The sequence below is a fragment of the Quercus suber genome, unplaced genomic scaffold, assembly GCF_002906115.3.
Source record: "Quercus suber isolate HL8 unplaced genomic scaffold, Cork oak 2.0 scaffold_431, whole genome shotgun sequence".
NCBI classification, from domain to species: domain Eukaryota; kingdom Viridiplantae; phylum Streptophyta; class Magnoliopsida; order Fagales; family Fagaceae; genus Quercus; species Quercus suber.
The window spans coordinates 526645-548770 of record NW_027069882.1 but is presented as its reverse complement, the minus strand read 5'-3'; the positions used below and the strand labels follow the sequence as shown (position 1 = coordinate 548770).

Below are 22126 nucleotides of genomic sequence, written 5' to 3'. Positions count from 1 at the left end.
GAGGCTGAACAGAGCTTTTGCAACTAGTGATTGGATTGACAAATTTGGTGAAGTAAGAGTTAATCACCTGGTGGAATCAACTTCAGACCACTGTGTTTTATTTGTAGCGGATCCCAAAACTCCTAAACAACCCCGTACTTTCCGTTTCCACTTTGAAGCAATGTGGACTAAAAGCGAGGAATGCAAAGATGTCATTAAGGCTGCCTGGAGTATTGCAGATAATGTAAATACAGCTGAAGGGTTGGCTGCTACTTTGAACGCCTGTGCCATGGATCTTAAGGCTTGGAGCTCTACTACTTTCAGCCAAATTCCAAAGAAAATCCAGGAGAAAAGGAAACGACTTAGCAATCTAGTCCAATCGGATCGGTATGGCCTGTTAGGAGAAGAAATAAATCAGGTGCGGAAAGAAATCAACGACCTGATTGATAGTGAAGAAATTTACTGGTGTCAACGGTCGAAAGCCCACTGGCTCCGAGAGGGAGATAGGAATACAAAGTTCTTTCACGCTAGAGCCTCAGATAGAAGGAAACAAAATACTATCCTTTGTATATGGGATAAATTTAACAACTGGTGTGGTGACCAAAATAGCATTGCAGGGGCTGCCATTTCCTACTTTGAGGAAATTTATTCTTCTTCTCTGCCGAACCAGATTGAGAAGGTAACTAATCTCATCCCCACCAAGGTGACGGAAGAAATGAACATGGAGCTGACCAGATGCTTCACCAAAGAAGAAGTCATTGCAGTGCTGAAGCAGCTTCACCTAGCTAAATCCCCTGGCCCTGATGGTATGTCTGCCATTTTCTTCCAAAAATATTGGAGCATTGTAGGCACTAATGTATCTAATTTAGTTCTGAATGCACTTAATTCTGGCATGTCTATTTCTGAAATTAATAGAACTAATATAGCCCTTGTGCCAAAGAACAAAAATCCTCGAAGAATGACTGACTTTAGACCTATCAGCCTATGTAACGTAGTATATAAGCTTATTTCTAAAACTTTGGCTAATCGTCTCAAAGCTATTCTTCCATACATCATCTCAGAGAATCAAAGTGCTTTTGTGGCTAATAGGCTCATCACTGACAATGTATTGGTAGCTTATGAGATTATGCACAATATAAAGCACAAAAGGGGTGGGAATGATAGCTTTATGGCAGTTAAGTTGGATATGAGCAAAGCATTTGATAGGGTTGAATGGTCCTTTATCGAAATGGTTATGAGGAAAATGGGCTTCAGTGAGTCTTGGATTGGTTTGGTGATGAAATGTATAACTTCGGTCACCTATTCAGTCATCATTAATGGCTCGACTCATGGATGCATTGTGCCTACTAGGGGACTCAGACAAGGCGACCTGCTGTCCCCTTATTTGTTCTTGTTGTGTGCGGAAGGCTTCTCAGCTCTTATTAATGAAGCAACAAGATGCTAGCAACTAAATGGTATTGCCATTTGTAGAGGGTCTCCAAAAATCAGCCACCTCTTCTTTGCCGATGACAGCCTTCTCTTCTGTAATGCCAATGGAGCTGAATGCAATAAGCTGATAGAAATTTTTAGAACTTATGAACTGCCTTGGGGCAAAAGATCAACACTGATAAGTCCTCAATTTTCTTCAGTCCAAACGCTTCACAAGAGCTTAAAGATGAAATCCTTAGCATTTTGGGACCTATGAATGACTATAGCCGCACAAAGTATCTTGGTCTCCCCTCAATCATTGGGCGATCAAAAAAGCAAATATTTGCGGAGATAAAAGAGAAGGTCTGCAAGAAGTTGGCTGGTTGGAAAAGCAAGTTGCTCTCGTTGGGAGGTAAGGAAATTCTCATTAAGGTGGTGGCTCAAGCCATTCCTTCCTACACAATGAGTTGTTTCCTTCTTCCAAAGAGCCTATGTGAAGACCTTGAAAGAGAAATGAGAAGCTCTTGGTGGGGGCAAAAACAACAAGAGACAAAGATTGCTTGGGTCGGATGGAAGAAAATGTGCAAGCCTAAATCCCTTGGTGGTATGGGTTTCTAGAATTTGCAAGCTTTTAACTTAGCCTTGCTAGCAAAGCAGGCTTGGCAGATCCTTACAAACCCGAGCTCCTTAGCAACCCGCATTCTAAAGGCAAAGTATTTTCCTTATGATGATGTTCTAAGCGCAAGCCTTGGCAGCAGCCCCTCTTACACATGGCGTAGTATTTTCCAAAGCCTTGAAGTCATTAAGAATGGAACTCGTTGGAGAGTAGGGAATGGACGCTTAATTCACATTTGGGAGGACAAATGGCTCCCTACTCCCTCCACATACAAAGTAATCACCCCTCCTAAGGAATTTGAAGACTTTCCTATGGTTTCCTCTCTCATTAATCAAGAGACTAAGTGGTGGAAAACCAGTGTGGTAAGGGCACTCTTCTTGCCTTTTGAAGCAGACACAATCCTAAAAATTCCTCTAAGTCAGAATTTGCCGGAAGATACTCTCATTTGGATCGGGAATAAAAGAGGTGTGTTCACTGTCAAAAGCGCCTAATTCATTGCTGCAAAGCTTCAGGCTGGTAAGGATATGGGAGAAAGCTCTTCTGGAGACTCAAATGCCCTTATTTGGAAAAATCTGTGGAAGTTGAAACTCCTTGCAAAGGTTAAGATTTTTTCTTGGTGAGCCTGTGTGAATGGTCTCCCAATGTATGCAAAGATGGTGGAAAGAGGTATACATCTGGGTTGGGATTGTCCAGTTTGTGGTGATGAACCTGAAAATCTCATTCATGCATTGATTTCATGTGATTTTGCTATTTCTGTTTGGTTGCTTTGGCAGGATTGTCCTTTGAGTCTACTCTTGAATGCTACAGACCTCATTGAGGTTGTGCATAAATTGTGCTTAAGTCACAATGCTGTGTACTTGGAATATTTTTTTGCAATTTCTTGGGCAATTTGGCATAACCAGAACCTGCTAGCTCACAATGAAAAGGGCCTCTCTCCTCTACAAGTCTGGAATTTGGCAGAAAGTCTTATAGATGATTTTCATGAAGCCAACTCAGTGCTCTGTTCAGCAACGCAAGATACACGTGATGGCTGGATGGCCCCTCTGCCTGGGTTTTTTAAGGTTAATGTGGATGGAGCATCACCTCTAGATGGGCATGGAGTCTCGGGGGTTGGTGCAATTGTCCGCGACGACAAGGGCAATGTTGTTGTTGCTTTAAGTAAGGCACTACCTTCACACTACCCGGCTGAGTGGACTGAGTTCTTTGCCTTGGAGCAGGGGGTCCTATTGGCTCAGAATCTAGCAATTCCTAATGTCATCTTTGAATCGGATGCTACCTCTGTTATCCAAGCTGTTTTGCATGATCATTGTGGCAATGAAATTGGCCACTTGATTCAAGGAATTCAGAGTGCTAAATCTTCCTTCTCAAGTTGCTCCTTCAGACTCGTCAAAAGAGTTTACAACAGGGCTGCCCATGGGCTTGCCCAGTTTGCCAAGTGGAACAATACCAGTTATGTATGGAAAGATGTATATCCTCTGTTTTTGCAGAATTTGTTTCAGCTAGACCTTGGCTGACTGTTGTTAGCTTTGGCCCCTGTTGTATTTCTTTTCTCTGTGTTTAATGATATCATACATTTCCTCTTCAAAAAAAAAAAAAAAAAAAATCTTTGAAACATTTCTATGAATCTCACTTGCAATTAAATCATCATCAATTTGTGCTATATTAAAACAAGAATTAAAAAAACAAAAATCAATATCATATTATTCCTTAAATGAAATATGGATTACAAAAAATAAAAATAATAATAATAATAGTACCTTCTTGAGGTAGTTCATTTAAGTCAAAGTAATTCAAGGGAATAAGTTGATGAGTCTCACTTGCAACTAAATTGTCATCCATTTGTGCTACATTAAAACATAATAGTTCATTCTTGAAGTAATTCATTTAAGTTAAAGCAATTCCTTTTAACAACTTGATGAGTCTCAACTTGGTGCTATATTAGAACAAGAATAAAAAAATCCACATCATATTTTAGGATAAATGGAAAAAAAATTATACAAATAAAAAAAATATTAACCTCATATTCAAATATATTTAAAAGTAAATATGAATTTAATAAAATAAAATTGTTGTACCTTGCAAAATAATTGCTTAATCCTTCATTGAACATTTGAACTTTTCTTCATCTCTTTTTTTTTTTTTCTTTTTGAAGTGGGTTTGATAATGGTAAAGTGAATGAAAGTAAGCTTGATATTGGTAAAATGAAAGAAGATGAAGAGTAAAATATTGATAAAGTAAAATTGGGTGGGAAATAAAAAATAAAATGGAGGGAAATGTGTTAAAAGTGTGTTAAAAGGGCATTTTTGTCTTATATTTATTGAAGAAACCAAGTTACACGTTTTACACCCACTAAAGCTGAAAAGTTAATTTTTGCCCATTTCCTACGCATTGGGACACGGGGGCTGGTTTATTAACAGGTGCTGCCCGTCACCTGTTAACAAAACTGTAATAATAATAACAATAATCTATATATATCTAAAAGTTGAAGCGTAGCATTTATTGTTGCTACGTTCCTGTTGAGCCATATCAGCATCCACGTCATTATCCAATTTCTTTTTAATTTTTCTATAATTTTTTTTAACATTTACTCATTTTTTTTAATATTTATACTTTCTCCCTCCCTTACCTTTTCATCCCCCCCACTATCTTCTACTGTAATATCACTATTCATCTTTCTCTTCATCTTCCCTTATTTTGTCTCTTCTTATTCACACAATTTTACTATAAATTCGTCATTCTCTCTTCCATTCTTTGCATAGTTTTCCCTTACCAAAAAAAAAAAAAAAAAAAAAAAATTTTTGGTTGATGCGATTGATTTTGTTTTTTTTTTTTTTTTTTTTTTTTTTATTATTGTTTATCTACTCTAATCGATTATTTTTTAAAAATTGCAAATTACCCTTTAAATCCAGGTTGAAAAGTATTCAAGATTGTAAGTGTTTTTGTCTTTGTCTCTCTCCGGTAGGACTACCATTCTTTTACCAAAGTAGACGAGGATTACAATATATGATGTTGTCTTAAACATTATTGTAGGTACTTGAAAACTAGAGAATGTGTTGAAAACACAAGAGATGTTTAGACCCCCAATTAAAATTATGGTTCGATAGATTTTACACAACTTTAATACAAAGTGCGGAATAGTGTAAAAGCGAGCGGAAGAACACAGAGCTACTCTAATCCATAAACTAAGCAACACAACAGTATAATGGAATATAAAAGAGTGGGGAAGAAAGATGCAAATACAGAAAACACCAAGACGTGTTTTCGAAGAGGAAACCGAAGAACTCAGCGAAAAACCTCTCCGTCGCCCTTCAAGCGGAAATCGATCCACTAGACAATCAGTTGGGATACATGGGTTAGCAAGAGACCCTCCAAGCCTAATCTACCCGATGTACCTAAGCCCTCCAAGCTCCTACTCCAACAAGGCTTCTCGGAACCGTGTCTTGTCTAGCAATCCGGATCCCGTAACAAGCTCCATGTTGCATCTGCCATTCCAGGCTTCTTCCAATGCTTCCCAGCAGCACCAAAACATCACTCAACACTCTCAAAGGGTGTGGTAAGTGTTTGAGCTATCAACCTCTCAATGGTGTGGAAAAGGAGAGGAAAGGATTGAGGAGATACCACAAGCAATTGTATAGAGAAAGGTGGGGATGACAATCTCTAATTCCTAATGTGTTTGGCTAGGGTTTTCTCTCTGAAGCATTCCCCAACATTTGTGGGCAATGAGGGTATATATAGGATAGGTGCAAAATGTGTGAGTCAGTCAGTACAGGCTGGCAGAACAGCTTGTCTCACGGGTGTCTCGCCGGAAGGCCTTACTCGCGAGATACTTGCGAGAGACAGCTGTCTCCACCTGGCTTGACTCTTCGCATTCCAGCATGTGCAGGGCACATGCTTCACTTCGCGAGAAGCTAGGTCACGACATACCCGCGAGAATCCTTCAGCCTCCAAATGCTTGAGTCTTCACACACTCTCTATCACACAACTCTTACAACAAATCCCACAACAAATACAGGATATAAACGATTGATAATAATTACAATCAAATTTGGCACGGAATAAAAACCAACAAAATACATAGTTGTAAATAACAACTTTATAGTACTCTTTTATCAAATTTAATTATTTTCCTTTCTCCTTTTAAGTTGTACTATTAAAATATGAACATTGATAGTTTTAGTGACATGTAATGCATATTGTGATATTGATATGTGTGTTTTTTATGAGCCTCTAAGAAATGGCCCTATGCTATGGGAATAGGCAAATGCCCAACAAATATAAAGGCTTATGCAAAAGGTTAGTGTTGCTTTATTTATGTTAGCAATGCCCTTCCTTAATTTAACATTTGAATTTTCAATCTTTATAATTTAAATGTTAAGGTCATATAGTGATTCGCTTATCACGTGTTTGACGTTTTGTTTATAGACAAATACCAAAACTCAAGTTTTATAATACTTTTGTGCAAGATTGACACCATCAATTGATAGGCATGATTTTTGGTTCATTAGATTGTATGCTTTTTCCAATCTAGATGTGACTCTACTTTCATAAGTATTTGTCTCTCTAATTGAAAATTCCTATGTTTGGTCTTTGGTACATCTAATTCAAATAATCGGAAAGAAATTTTAAAATTAGAATTTTAGGTAATCAAAATTTTACTTTTATTTTTGGGCTGTGATCATTTATCAAATGTAATACCCATATTTTTGGGTTGTACTTCTAAAATTTTATAAATCATAGTTTAAAATCATCTGAGTTTTAATAGAGCAAAAAATATTGCCCCAAATTTTCTATAATAATCTTTCAAGTATCATATCGATAATATTATTAAATAAGGATAGTTTCATTAAACTTGGGCACAATGTTTCTCTATTAATTTCTATATATTAATTTTGTAATGGTTGAAAGCAGATTTGGGTTCCTTTGTTTTTGTTTGTTTTTTACAAGCTATTGTTTCTACTTTATGTTTTTTAAATAACAAGACTTCGTGTGAGTTTCATAAGCAACATTAATAATAATAATAATAATAATAATAATAATAATTTGTGTGCTGTATTTATTTTGTTTGATAAGGAAGCTGAAAAATTACTAAGACCATACAATTAGCATGTATGATCTTTCATCTACTTGCTAAATTAAATTCAATATTTTATCAAATGAATGCAATTTCAACCTACTGAATGAAAATAGAAAAGCTCATTGGAAAAACATTTATATTTCAACTAAAGCTTAACGACTATAAGAAGAAGGAAGGATGAGAATTCAGATATAGGAATTCATATTGTGTCAAAACAATCAAGTAAAAGTCTTTGATCCATTAATAATAAAGTCTTTCTGGAAAATCGAAACTTATACAAGTTATACTACCTAAATTCTTAACTTCTACCTACTTTGATTATCATTAAAATAACAAAAAATAATAATAATAATAAAGCAGCCAAATTTTTGACCCCATGAGGTACATGAATCAAGGGTATCCAATTAAATACTAACACTAATAAAAATAAACTGTAAAATATAGAAAAATAATGAATCGCATCAATACTAGCCGGCAATTGTGGCTACTACTATTCCATGAAATTTACTCATTTAAGCTGAAATAAAAACTTCATTATTTAACAATCAAAATATAATCTTGGCTCATTTTATTCAACATAAATTCAACTACAACCTCCAAATTTATTATAAAAAAAATTTCTCTCACAGAGAGAGAGAGAGAGAGAGAGAGAGAGAGAGAGAGAGATTTATGGTAATAGTATATGTTTTTAATCATCTAAGGAAGTAGAATATATAGAGTTCCTTAATAACTTATAAGTTAAAACCCAAATCCATAATAGATCTACACAATCAAAGCATGAACATATAACATCAATTATTTTTTGAATTACTGTTTGAAATCTACACAATTGTTGGAAGAACTTAAATTTAAAAAAAAAAAAAAAAAATCCACATAAAGTGTTCTTATGAAATGTTTTAGTGCATTAGAAAAAAATAAATAAATAACATAGCTACCAAGGATATTTCCTCCAGTAACAATATAAGTAACATAAAAAATAAAGTTACCCAATTTAAATATCACATTTTCCAACATTTCATTTCACCTTTTACTATGTGTAGGTAAAATAAATGATGTGTATATTAATAACTTTTTAGCTACTTCAAAATTATTAATAATTAATTTGTATTGGAGTTTTGATAGTTCAAATATATTGTCTTTTGATTTTTGATTTTTTAAGGAAAGTGGCAATTGAATAGGTATGAAGAAGTAATTTAGTTAAATAAAGAGAGGAAGAGCCAAAGAATTGGATATTAATGATTGTTTCCGCTGTTTCAATATTATTAATAATTTAATTATAAGAGACTTTTGATATTATAAAAGACAATAATTTAATATTATTGCCTTTTGATTTTCTTAAGGAAAGTGGCAGTTGAACATGTATTGTATCGTGAAAGACTATTTGGCTTGGACTTCATTGAGGAGAACATTAAACATAGCTATAATTGAAAAATATATTAAATACTATAAGGCTTGGGCTTTATTGTGAAGGGTATATGAAAATCTTTTATTCACTTAATCGACAATGAAAAATTATTGCAAATAACTAGAGCAATCACTAATCCATAAAACACACACAGCACTATAAATTACAATCCTAAACAACTTAAAAATTACAAACTAAAAACATGATATAACTACACAATCACAAAATGAGCACACAACATGATCACAAATATTTTGTAAAAGATCAAATTAAAAGGGGAAAAGAAATCCTTCTTCAAGCCAACATAGAAGGGAACAAAAAAAAAAAAATTCTCCAAAACTGTTGACAAATCCTTCCGTATACAATTTTTGTAACAAACACATATCTTATCCTAAAAAACCAAGCATGCAAAAATATTGGAGTGGATCACTGGGATTATGAATGTCCTTACCCTTATGGAAAAAAAGAATTACATGTAACATGCAAAATGTGTTCAATTGACTTGAAAATATATAAATTAGTCAACCGAGTACGGTAGAATTAACATTTAAAAAAAAAAATCAATTCTATTATAAATTATCCTCATTTTTTCCCAAATAGTAATCTCTAATAAATAAATAAAAATAGTTCCATGAGCAAAAGCTCCTATCAGCATGAATTCTACTATATATTGGTAATACATATATAACATAGCTTGAAACGTAATAACATGATAAATATTAATAAAATAAAAGACTACCCTCATAAAAATTATCACACACAGCGCATGAGACCACAACTAGTAAATAATAATAATGATGATGATGATGATGATAACTGAGAAATTACCACGAATTAATGAGCATAGAATAATTAGTGATAAAGAATTCTAAACCGTGTTTTGCAAGAAACAAGCTTCTTGTTTTTCTTCTAATTATTATTTAATATTTATTGGTGGGCGGCTAATGGTGACAAACAAAGAGCATGCACAAAACAAAGCAGAAACATTTATGCAATAATCCATCTACTCCACAAATAGCCTATGCTCCTCAAAAACCAATTTGAATTGTTGCAATAAAAGCTTTTGAGACCGAGCCAGGTTATCTTTGCATAATTCCCTCATTCTTTCATTCCCTTTCTATCAAAGAAAACATTGGCTATGGCAGCGGCCATTCTTTCTGCCTTCATTCAAGCAGTGCTTGAGAGATTGTCTACAGAGCTGTTGAACTATGCACATCCAAAGGAAGTTAAAAAGGAGCTGGAGAAGTGGACAAATACATTGCCAGAAATTAAGGCAGCGCTAGAAGATGCAGAGGAGAAGCAACAAACTGAGAGGGCGGTGAAAAGGTGGCTGGATGATCTCAGAGACTTCGCTTACGATTTGGAAGACATGCTGGATGAGTTTGCCACAGAAGGAATGCTACACAAGTTGAAGGGTAAAGCTAAGGCCAGCACAAGTAAGGTACAGAAGCTCATCTCTACTTATATTACATCTTCGAGTCCAAGTGCTCTTATAAGCAATAGTAGGATGGGATCAAAGATAAAAGAAATCAGTGCTAGATATCAAGATATAATGAAAAAAAAAAGTAAGCTGGATTTGAGAGAAAATGTTGATAGGAAGTCGTATGGAACAAGAGGGAGATTGCCCCCAACTTCCTTAGTGAATGAAGCTCATGTTTATGGTAGGAAGATGATAAAGAAGGTGTCCTTCAATTTTTGTTTAGTGAAAATTATAGTGTTGATGAAGTGTCTGTGATTCCCATTGTTGGTATGGAGGTATAGGAAAGACAACTCTTGCCCAGCTTGTATAAATGATGCTAAGTGAATAGCTATTTTGATATGAAAGCATGGGCTTGTTTTCTGAAGAGTTTGATGGTGTTAAGGTTACAAAAACAATTCTAAAATCTTTCTCCTCTGATTACTGTGATGACAATGACTTAAATTTGTTGCAAGTGAAACTAAAGGAAAAACTGTAGCAAAGAAGTTTCTAGTCATTTTGGATGATGTTTGGAATGAAAACTACAACGATTGGACATTCTCCGTGCTCCTTTTGAAGTAGGGGCTCCAGGAAGTAGGATTGTAATCACAACTCGCAATGAAAGTGTTTCATCAATGATGGGCACCATTCCAACTTATGCTTTGAAAGAGTTGTCAGACGAAGCTTGTTTGTCTATATTTTCCCGAAATGCATTGGGGAAGATGTGCTAAATAGCAAGATATGGGAAATTCCAGAAGAGAGAAGTGGAATTGTTCCAGCTCTTATGTTGAGTTACTACCATCTCCCTTCACATTTAAAGAGGTGCTTTGCATATTGCTCAATACTCCCCAAGGACTACGAATTTGAGGAACAGCAGTTGGTACTATTATGGATGGCAGAAGGTTTAATACAACTAAAAGATGGGAGAAAATCACCAGAAGATTTGGGTAGAGAGTATTTTCGCAATCTCTTGTCGAGGTCATTTTTTCAACAATCAAGCAAAGATAAATCACGGTTTCTAATGCATGATCTCATCAATGATTTGGCTCAATGGGTTGCAGGAGACATATGCTTTAGAATGGGAGATAAATTGGAGGTTAATAACATAGGGAAATTTTCTAAACAGGTCCGGCATTTATCTTACCTTGGTGGCCGATATGATGGCACTAAAAGGTTTGAGGCTTTTTCTGAAGTCGCATGTATTCGTACCTTCCTACCTCTTATGTTGCCAAATCCAGGGCACTGTTACTTGACTAGTAATGTTCCTTTTAATTTTTTTCCAAAATTAAGGGTGCTCTCTTTGAGTGGATACTGCATAACTGAGCTACCTGATTCCATTGTTGATCTGAAGTATCTACGGTACATTGACCTTTCTCACACTAGAATCAGAAGCATGCCTGAATCAATAGCCTTTCTTTGCAACTTACAAACATTGATATTAGAGAACTGTGTTTATCTAAAGAAATTGCCTTCAAAGTTTGGGAATCTTGTCTAACTGCGCCACCTCAATATTCTAAAAGCAGATTCATTGGAAGGAATGCCTCCACAACTAGGTAAATTAACTTGTCTCCGGACATTGTCTAATCTAGTTGTGGGAAAAGGTCATTGCTCCAAGCTAAAGGAGCTTGGGTTTTCGACACATATTCGAGGGACACTTTGCATTTCAAGATTGGAGAATGTCACTGTACCCAGGGATGCAAGGGGTGCTAATTTAATTGTTAAGCCCGGTCTTAATGAGTTGCTGTTGGAATGAATTAGACGTACTTAACATGCTACAGCCTCACAAGGCTTTGAAAAAGCTCACTATCAGGTGCTATGGCGGTGCAAGATTTCCAACTTGGTTAAGAGGTTCTTCATTTCCTAATATGGTGCTCCTGAGGATTGAAAATTGTAAAAAGTGCACATCCCTCCCACCAGTCGGACAACTACCATCACTCAAAGTCCTTTGTATCAAAGGAATGGCCAGAGTGAATAATGTTGGTCCTGAGTTTTATGGGGAAGGTTGTTCACAACCTTTTAGATCCTTGGAAACTTTGTGTTTTGAGAATATGCAGGAATGGGAGAGCTGGACTCCTTATGGAGAATTCCCCTGCCTGCGCCAGCTTTCTATTACAAGTTGTCCCAAGCTAATGGGGAAGTTACCAAATCAGCTTCCTTCACTGGAAAATTTTGTGATAAATGGATGTGGACAGTTGGTGGTTTCAGTTTCAAGCTTTCCAATGCTATGCAATCTAGAAATTGAGAAATCCAAAGGGGTAGTACAGGGAGGTAAGGTTGAGTTGAGCTCACTAAACTTCACATTTCTTTCAACAATGTCAGAATTCACATGTCAAACGGAAGGGCCTATGCAAGGACTAGAAAAGGTAGAGGACTTGACTATTGATAATTGTGAGGAGCTGGTGTCTTTGTGGTCAAATGATGTGGGATTACAACATCTCCGTGCTCTTCGTGTTCTGAAAATTTCTACTTGTCCCAAACTAATGTCATTGGTGGCAGAAGTAGAAGAGCAGCTGCAATTGGGTTTGCCATCCACACTAAGAGAAATTGAGATCATAAATTGCAATGCCCTGGTATCTCTACCCAAGGCAATGATGTACAACATTGCCTGTCTTGAGCGTATTTCTATTGATAGATGTGATTCGTTGACATCCTTTGCGATAGGCCAGCTACCTCCAACTCTAAAGAGGCTAAAGATTGATCGTTGCAAGAACATGATGATTTTACTAGACGAGGAGGATATCAACTATTTCTGCAGCAACAAGTCTCTTCTTGAGTACTTGGAAACTATTGAATGTCCATCACTCAAGTCCTTAACATCAAGTGGAGAATTGCCTGCAACACTTAAACAGCTCCGCATTAGCTCTTGTCAAAACCTTGAGTCAATAGCAAAGAGGTTACATGACAACTCGTCTCTTGAACGCATTAGTGTCTTAGATTGTGACAACTTTAAATCTTTACCCATGGGCATACACACCCTCAGTTTTCTAGATGAGATTCAAATTTGGAATTGCCCAAGTCTTGTAACTTTGTCCAATGGAGGGTTGCTCCCCACCAGCCCTGCCCAAGTGCATTCACAACCTCACCTCTCTTCAAGAATTGAATATATGGGACTGTCCAGGCATTGTAAAATTTCCGAAACAAGGTTTTCCCACCAACATAACATCACTTTTTATCTGTGATCTCAACATCTCTCCAATCTTATTTAAGTGGGGTCTGGACAAGTTCACCTCTCTTAGACAACTTACCATTAAAGGTGGATGTCCAAATCTAGTTTCCTTTCCAGAGATGATGCTTCCAGCCTCCCTAACGAGCCTCAACATTCAAATCTTTCCGAATCTGAAGTCCCTGTCTTCCAAAAGCTTTCAAATCCTCACCTCCCTTGAATATCTGTCAATCTATCAGTGCGAACAGCTCAAGTCCTTTCCAAAGGATGGTCTGCCGCCCTCACTCCTTGAACTTCATATCCAACGATGTACTCAGCTGAAAGAACGCTGCAAGAAATTTGTAGGACAAGAGTGGTCCAAAATAGCCCTCATCCCTTGTGTTCAGCTTGATGGCAGGTTCATCTATGACCCAGAAAATGAGAACTGAATTTTGTTAAGACTCCATAAGATAAGAAAGAATAGTAGAAGCAGACACTACACTCTTTTCCAGGTACTTTTATGCAAATATATAATAACAGTTCATAATAAGCATATCATCAGCAAGATCCAGAAAAAGTAGAATATGGTAGAATCCAGGGTCAGCTACATTCTCTTTATCTGGTATGTTTTATTGTTGTTTTTATGTAGAGTAGATTGGATTTATTTTTTATGCTGTCGTGAAAACATACTAGAATCTAGAAATTTTCAATTTCAATGGATTTATTTTGGTATTTAGTTATTTTTTGTTTGATAATTATATGCCGTTGCACTAATAAAGCTTGGCCTTGCCCCAGCCAAACAAAACCACTACAGCCATGGTGTTACCCTCAAGAGTTTTTGGTGATTCTCCTGGAGTGGACTCCACCATCACTCAATCTCATTGTATTGTAGTCATATGTACCTATGTACTTTTGTTTTACCAATATGTACCCATGTACTTGTTGGGCAAACAAAATAATTATAATTTTACTAATAGTGCAGGAACTACAACACTACGGTTAGCTACTATAAATACCTTGCATTGTATCTATTGTAACAAATAGAATTTAATAGTAAGATCTGTAAAACAACATCTGCATCAAAAGGAATTAATCATTGATTATAGAATCAAATTATACTGCGAAGCAACAGAAGAATAAGAAATAAATAATTTTTTTAATATTCTTACAAAATTAACATCAACACTGTTTCTAAGCATTGCATATCATGTATGATGATGATGGGAGGAATCTCCAACTTACTACATCTCAAACTACACCCCCCCTCCCCCCCCCCCCCCCCCCAAAAAAAAAAAAAAAAGAGAGACATATCCAACATAAAAGTAAAATAAACCAAGAATTCTGTAGATCTTGTTTTTAATAGCTTTTCGGTGTATTACATGAGTTTACGAATAGTATAATGTAAAAATGAGTTTACGAATAGTATAATGTAAAATGAAAGACTGAATTTTTTGTTCACTTCCTCTAAGGTTAACAATTTTGAAAGAGAGCATATTTTTTCAAGTCATCAATCTTTCTAAAATATTTTTTTATTTGAAATTTAGTGTTAGAAATAGTGTTAAACTATGTTATTTTAAACTAATTAGAACTCGCTTATGTTTTTATAAAACAGCTCCACACTAAACAAATCATGATTAAGATAGGTTTCATCTACTTTAAACAAATTCTGATTAAAATGATGTATGATTTTTTCTATAAAATTCTATTTTTAAAGTTGTATTCATTAATACTTATTAATTTTATATATATATATATATACATACCCCTATTAATCTTTATTTATTAATACTTCTTGTTGAAGTTTCATGTATTGCATCCAGTTTTTATATAATTTCACAATACAATACAAGTAAGAATGCATTGATTCTTTTTCTTTCTTTTTTTTAAGTTTTTAGTCACAACTCTCTTTAGTGACATGTGATCTCTTAAGTATTTTATAACCACATCTTCATCTTGATTAACTTTTAGAATTGGTGCACAACATTTTGTATTTATGGTAATGATATATAGTACTTAAAACAAATTATGGCCCAGAATATTTAGTATTTTTTTTCTCTCGTTTATGGTAACGATATCATCACTAAAATATAAATTGTGTAAACTTAATAACTTATGTATTATTTAAATTTTATTTTTGAGTATTTTATATATTTTTTTTGAGGAAAAAAGTATTCTAATATTTTTTTTATTACACACTCGTAACCTGTTTAGAATGACTTGTATCCTAATTAACTTGACCCATTTGCTAGGTCTAGAAGATAATTTTCTCGTCTTTTGGTCGATTAGGGAACTCTAGCTATACCCTTCGAAGGTTCCTAAGGTTCATGTTTGTCTACATCTTATTCATTTCAATGATTATCTCAATTTTGGTGGGAGCATATAGATTTGTGAAAGAATCACTTCCAATTGAATTCTCCAATTTCTTCCCATTTTTAGTCGAATATACAATATGTGACATTTATTTGATTTTTAAATGCTACATACATATCTTACATTTAAATAAAAATATGATGAAATTGAAAGATTTAATGGGAGGAAATCTTATCCTGATAGTTTAAAACCTTAGCCTTTTTTTTCAATAAATGAGATTATTAAAAAAAATCATCACCTGAATACTATTTTCAACGTGAGTGAATTGATTGATTGACATTAAACATGCAACAGGTGGGAATTAACTTGGGCTTTAACTTGTGCATACCATCAATTTCGCATGCACTTGCTATATAAATTTTAATGCTAGCAAGCATGCATGCAAATGTTTCTCTCTCTCTCTCCTATATATTAAGCAACCAGATTGAATAGAGAGCAAAAACAGGCACAAAGAAAACATGCCAGAGTAACACAGAAGGCAGGTGAAGAAAAGGAAGAAATGAAGTTCGATATTTTAGATCTGTTAAAGGGTAAAAAGAAAGTGGAGCCCCCTACAGCAGAAGAATTAGAAAAACATGTATGTTGACAGGAGAGTGTTAGAATTTAAATTTTAATGATGTTCTTTTCTTTTCTCAATTTAATGAAGGAGAGAAGATATTTAGTATCACATGTAAACATTTGGTTTGTTTGTTAATATATGGGTCATCATGTTGGCTTCAACTTTAGTGCCCTTGTTGTTTCAGGGGATCAGAATGGCGATAAAGTACAACAAGACTTGCGATTGTTGTGCAAAAGATGTCCTGAAATGCTGTAAAAGTTTTCCTGGTATACTTCTAAATCTTTTATCCTAATCAAATTTTTTCTTAATATTATTCATTCTGATCATTTATTTTTGTTGGACATAACTGAAAGATTCATCATCAAATTTCTGTATATACATTTTTTTTTTTAATAAATGAAATCTAGTTCTTGTCTGATAGAACTTACTTTTTGCAGTTAGGACCTTATGAACAATCAATTCCATTATCAGTTATAATTTATTTGAATTGTTATATTTGTTAGGAGTTTCTGAAGCAAATCTTGATGCTACACGCACACTGGTAACTGTGATTGGTGTGCTTGAACTAGAAAAGCTCATAAATAAAGTCTGGGAACAGTGTAATAAAATCGTAGAAATTGTAGAGGAAGAAAGGATACACTACAAAAAAAAAACCTATTGCGGCGGGCCAAAAACCGCCACTAAAGCCCCAAAAACCGCCGCTAAAGGTACATTTGACCTTTAGCGGCGGGTGCTATTGCGGCGGTTCTTCCCGCCACCGTTGTGGTGCCGCTATAGATCTATTGCGGCGGTCATGAAAAGTGCCGCAATAGATCTGCCATTTAGCGGCGCTTTTGGTCAATTGCGGCGGGCTAAAAACCGCCGCCATATGACGTTGTCATTTGGGTTAGTGGCCTTTTAGCGGCGGTCAATAAGCGCCGCTATAGGGCTTCATGGACAGCATACCCTATGGACCTTTTAGCGGCGGTTTCACCCGCCGCTATATGTTTGAAGCTTTAGCAGCGGTTTTGCCCGCCGCTATAGGTCTTCAATTATTTCATAATTTTAGTCCTTCAGCGGCGGCTTTCGCTCGCCGCTATAGGTTTTTTTTTTTTTTTTCCTCTTGGGTTCTAAAACCACATTTCTATTACAACCTGTAATAATTTTAGCTTCACTAAGACATTACTACAAATGTAACTAAATAACACCACAAATGTCTCCAAACTAACATTATATTAACATAGAAATATATTATCAAATACATAACATTGTTTATAACCATCATCATAAGATTAACAAAAAAAAGATGTGGTCCTTTGAATAAAACAACCGCAAAAATAACTTGGAAACTCAAGGTGTTAAAACACCTCCAAATCTAGAAAAATCTAATCCAAGCACTGCTCCTAGAAGCCGCAAGCTCTCTAGAGTCTTGGCTTATTTGCATAATATCCCAATTAGGAATGGTAGAAGGATTTTAAAGGACAGGTAAATATCCCAAACTTTTTCCAAGTTACAAGTTCCTAAAACTTATTCCTAAATAAAATTTCCAAATTTGTTTTCCTAACTAAGCTCAGCTCCAAGCAAAAATAAGTTGTTAACAACTCAAGTTAGGTGATGAAATGAACCTAGGAGCACAACAATGAACAAAATGCAACATAATACAGCAAAAATTAAATAAATAAATTTGATACATATGGTCCTACATGTACGGTTAATTGGTTATCTATAACCAATTACTAACCATCAGGACTAGATAACACCACTAACCATCAGGACTACATGTAATAATTTTAGCTCCGCTAAGACATTACCACAAATGCAACTAGATAACACCACAAATGTCTCCAAACTGACATTATATTAACGTAGAAATATATTATCAAATACATAGCATTGCCTATAACCATCATCAAAGTTCCAAAGTATTTAAACAATCGATCAAGTCCCACCAATATGAAATTAAGATTAAGTAAACAAATGGCAAAATTTGCAAACCAAATGGATTTATGGTAGCAAGGTAGCAAGATCACATAAACTAAAGGCCCTACACCCTACACCTTGATAGCATACTTCCTCATGGGGAAATACATCTCCTTCTTCTCCCATTCAGTCTTCAATGATGCCTATGCAAACAAAAAGAAAGTAAAACAAATTAGGCAATAGCCAAGCTAGACACCCCAAGCACAAATATAAACATGCTAATGGGACAAGACTATACAAGTACACAACGCAAAATGTAAACACTTCTTATTTTCTCAACAAGCTATGAACAACTAAAAGGTGAAAAAACCTATAAAACATTAGTCCTACAATAATTCACCCAAAACGTTCCAAAACTTTATAGTAGTTCCAATTTAACATTTTTCAATTACCCCATATTTAATAACATAAACAAACACACAAAAAACTTAAAAAACTATCACAATAGATGAACCAAAATTGGAAATAGCATACCAATAAAGTAAAAAGTAACAAGCATAAAAAAATGCATATATGAATCAAACTCGCAAATAGACATACCTGGCACTTGGTAAGCCTTCTCCTAATGGTCCTAGTCTTCTTGTAAGCCAATCATGTAATAGTTGACATGCACCAACAATACAAACAATTAGTCCAATCTTAACACAACCAAGTCTCAAATAATTGTATGAGAACATAATGAATTCTTTAAGAAATTTCACACAAACATTGAGATATAATTTTAAGGAGAAGAAACTAACCAGAGAGAAGTTTTGAAACTCTAATCATTAAGGCAAAATATAATGAGTGATAACAAAAGTATTAACTACACTCATCATCACTACACTCATCATCATTGGACTCATCATCATTAGACTCATAAACAGTCATTCATAAGAAGAGATTCATTAGTAGAGCATTAGAAGAGAAGGTGTAGGCAAAGAAGGAAGGCCTGCACTGTTCATTGATGTCAAATAACCAGTTTAACGAAAGTTAAATTAACTCCATTCACAAGTTTAAGGATGAGAAGGGCTACTCGAAGTGGAGTCTCAATTCTCACTTCCCAACTTCCTGTTGCGTCAAAGGTTTTTTTTATTTATATGACTAGATAAGTTTCACACGCACCAAGTGAGTCTTAAACCCATAATTTCACCCTCCAATCAATTGTTATGGGAGAAGGCTCATTGGCCTTGCATCAAAGCAATGTAATAGTCAACTTAACCACAAATTTTATTACAAACCCAGCTACTTACACTAACGCAATATCTAGATTGTCAACTGATTCTCCCTAAGGAACTACAACATGGTGCAAAGTCCGATTCACAAGTTGACAAGTTGAAAAAAGTCACTTAGGTAAGAGTATTAAAAAGACGCGGGGGGAGGTGGGTTCTTCAGGAGGATGAAATCTCCACTAAACATGATGGGAAGTATATATATTTAGCTTCTTGGATAAAGTGGCAAGAGAAAACAGCCCCCAAAAATTATTCCCAAAAAAAAGATGAAATAAAGAAGAAAAGACAAAGCAAAGCATTAGATAAATTAGTATTGCAAAACCTTGCCCCCCAAAAAATAATAATAATAAAGAAGAAAGACGCATCAATTGTATGAGTCTATAAAACAGGTCCAAGTTATCATTAAAAGACATTATAAGCTTTATTTCAAAAAAGCTTTTCTCTAAACTGTCTATATAGTAGAAATCTTAATTCAAGCAGTGTGAAAATTACAAACAAATCATCACTCTGTGAAAGGGATCAATTAAGGCAAATATATTGATTAAACAACCCTTTCCTCCTTAGGCGCAGAACTTTAGCCTACAAAGCTGAGTTTGAACAAGATTATAGTACACTCAGTCTCTATGACCACCCCCAAAAACTGTCTAAAATATTACCTAATCATGATAAGGGGTTAAACTACCTGAAAAATTAGAAATGGATAAGAAAACCACACAACAAATATGACACCAAATAAAGCAACCTGATAAAGTAAAGAACTAAACCTTATGCAATTCAACGATGCGATTGCTCTAAGAGCTCTGCGAATCATGTCTTCATTACGATCTACTTCTTGCTTTGGCTTAAAATTAATAGTATTCTGCAGAGGATCCACCAATGAATCCAACACTGAAAGAGTACAAAACTACATTGGATAGAATGTCCGAAGCTCAGCTAAATCTTAGTGAAGCAAAATCAATGAAATCACTAACCTGCCAATACAGCAGATGGACACTTATCCCCAAGTTTTGAAAGGATATGGTGGCAAGGCATTTTGGCATCATAATTATCTAAAAGAGAATCCAAATTAATTGTGGAAGCAACAAAAACCATGAACACCATTATGTTACCAATCACAGCATTTAATTTGAAAGATAAAATCTAAAAGCATTAGAAAGTTGAATCTAACGTCACTATCCAACACAAAGTCTAACTGAATATGAAAGGTACACTAAGTGAGAATAAAAAAGTATAGGTAGGAGAAAAAAAACCATTGTACTTTACTTCCATACTATTATAACACTTTCAGGTACTACATTGTTGTAATTTTTACTAACAAAATTATTCAATTAAATAAATAGAAGGAGTGCCACATGAATCAAATAAATTGATTAATAAATCAGCTTGAATTACACAACTTTCTCTGACCAGAAAAATAAGCTACTAACCTATCTATCACACTTGTGATCAATCAACTTCAAAGTCAAAGCTCAAATTTTGTCCACAACCAAACGGTACACACAGAATTTTAACAACAGCAATAGATTCAGAACAGTCAAAGCTCAAATTTTGTCCATAACCAAACCGTAAAAAGTACACATAGAATTTGAAACAACAGTGATAGATTCAAAAACAAATCAAAATACCGATCCAAAAAAAAAAAGCAAAAGCAAAATCAGACACGGATGGTAATAGCACTCACGGCGGTTTGGACGAGTTCTTCACTGTAAGCCTTGGCGCGGATCGGGAACGAGACTCGGCGAGTCGCGAAACCGAGTCAAAGACGAAGATGATCCTTGACGCTAAGTGAAAGACTGTTGTCCGATCCAGTGAGACAACACCGCATTGAGCTTCGCGCAGGCCATGGCTTTTTCGGCGAAATACGAAACCCGATACGGTTAGGAAATGAAAAAATATCGGTGGTTTGGGCTGTGAGGGGCTTTACAAGTCGGTGGTCGCTGGGGATTGTGACTCCGGTGTGATGGGAGAGAGAGCAGATCAGTGGCTAGGGGTGGCGGCGTGATGGGAGAGGAGGTGTGAGGGGAGAGAGAAGTGGGAAATGAAAAGAAAGAAGGAAAAGAAACACGCTGAATGAACCCAAAAGAAAAAAAAAAAAAAATTTTAGTTCTTCCGCCATCATGGTATCTCAATTCCAGATAATTCTTTTGTGTCACACTTTCTTGCAATCTTGTATTAATCTCTTTAATCTTGGACCGCATGTTAGTATTGAACATAACAGAACTTGGATTAAAACTAACACATGCAGGGATGAGCATGGGTTCCTTACTTGTGCTGTGTTCTGCAGTCAACTTATGTTGCAAAGCTTCGGTTGCAAACTTGTCCAAGACGTCCTCCACATCAAAAGCTAAGTCCCTGAGTTCATCCAACCAGATCTTCACGGCCTGGCTTGTCATCTGCTTCTCTTCTGCATCATCTAGAACTGCACGGATTTTCAGTAACATTGTCTTCCACTTCTTGAGGTCAGCTTGAACTTGATCTTGGTTCAAGAACTCCAACAATTCCGGGGAGGTTAACTTGCTAACAGCACCTGAAAGAAACCAGATAGAGCAGCCTTTCCAATAACTGACATGGTTTGCTTGTAAGGAATCAGTTTGCTTGTAAGGAAATATAGAAAAGTAACCAAAGAGACTCAGAAAATGAGTTAGGAGTGAAGCGTTTTACTTAATTTGTTCTAGGAAAGTTCAAAAAGTCTACAATGTTTCTTTTTTTTTCTGATTTTTTCTTAGGCTTACCCCAATTTGTGGTCTGGTTGCATGAAACTTTTCTACTATGCAGTTCAAAGTCATCTGCATGAAGACTTTTGGAAGGTAACGAGAAATTAACCAGATGTAATCAGCTAATGAGCTTGAATGAAAAAGTCATGTCTGGTAGGTAGCATGTGAAGAGATTAAAGGAGTGAATACATATTGTTTTGATTGGAAAGAAATATTTCTATATCTTATGTAAGA

General features: G+C 35.3%; 3 protein-coding genes across 5 annotated transcripts; 2 read left to right on the top strand and 1 right to left on the bottom strand.

The window, feature by feature from the left end:
* The first annotated feature begins 9619 nt into the window (after nt 1–9619).
* On the top strand, nt 9620–11432 carry LOC136061344 (putative disease resistance RPP13-like protein 1). The gene is made up of 2 exons (XM_065761837.1): nt 9620–10164; nt 10607–11432. The coding sequence occupies exons 1-2, from the start codon at nt 9620–9622 to the stop codon at nt 11430–11432; spliced, it is 1371 nt and encodes a 456-aa protein (XP_065617909.1).
* Nucleotides 11433–11474: 42 nt separating this feature from the next.
* LOC112012405 (putative disease resistance protein At3g14460) lies at nt 11475–13528 on the top strand. Its single transcript, XM_065761836.1, has 3 exons — nt 11475–11621; nt 11716–13002; nt 13145–13528. Exons 1-3 carry the CDS (start codon nt 11475–11477, stop codon nt 13526–13528), a joined length of 1818 nt encoding a protein of 605 aa, XP_065617908.1.
* Nucleotides 13529–17826: 4298 nt separating this feature from the next.
* LOC112012771 (cullin-associated NEDD8-dissociated protein 1) lies at nt 17827–21268 on the bottom strand. 3 transcript variants are annotated; one of them, XR_010624332.1, is made up of 5 exons: nt 20860–21268; nt 20150–20227; nt 19943–20037; nt 18508–18543; nt 17827–18110 (listed from the first exon to the last, which is right to left on the bottom strand). XR_010624332.1 is itself a non-coding variant. In XM_024045183.2 (5 exons), exons 2-5 carry the CDS (start codon nt 20208–20210, stop codon nt 18101–18103), a joined length of 234 nt encoding a protein of 77 aa, XP_023900951.1. In that variant the 5' UTR covers nt 20211–20227; nt 20860–21268; the 3' UTR covers nt 17827–18100. The 3 variants fall into 3 exon arrangements, 2 of the variants coding, with proteins under 2 accessions (XP_023900951.1, XP_023901017.1); XM_024045183.2 differs by having other exon boundaries at nt 18508–18546; nt 19943–20066; XM_024045249.2 differs by having other exon boundaries at nt 19943–20066; nt 20860–21264.
* Between the last annotated feature and the right edge of the window lie 858 nt (nt 21269–22126).

Coding starts and splice junctions, on each gene's coding strand:
- LOC136061344 (XM_065761837.1), top strand. CDS start 9,620: ATGGCAGCGGCCATTCTTTCTGCCTTCATTCAAGCAGTGCTTGAGAGA. Junction 10,165..10,606: donor AGGAAGATGATAAAGAAGGT/GTCCTTCAATTT, acceptor ATGCTTTGAAAG/AGTTGTCAGACGAAGCTTGT.
- LOC112012771 (XM_024045183.2), bottom strand. CDS start 20,210: ATGCCTTGCCACCATATCCTTTCAAAACTTGGGGATAAGTGTCCATCT. Junction 20,067..20,149: donor TCCATCTGCTGTATTGGCAG/GTTAGTGATTTC, acceptor GTACTCTTTCAG/TGTTGGATTCATTGGTGGAT. Junction 18,547..19,942: donor GCATCGTTGAATTGCATAAG/GTTTAGTTCTTT, acceptor TTGGCTTACAAG/AAGACTAGGACCATTAGGAG.
- LOC112012405 (XM_065761836.1), top strand. CDS start 11,475: ATGCCTCCACAACTAGGTAAATTAACTTGTCTCCGGACATTGTCTAAT. Junction 11,622..11,715: donor CAAGATTGGAGAATGTCACT/GTACCCAGGGAT, acceptor AACATGCTACAG/CCTCACAAGGCTTTGAAAAA. Junction 13,003..13,144: donor TCCCCACCAGCCCTGCCCAA/GTGCATTCACAA, acceptor ATCTTATTTAAG/TGGGGTCTGGACAAGTTCAC.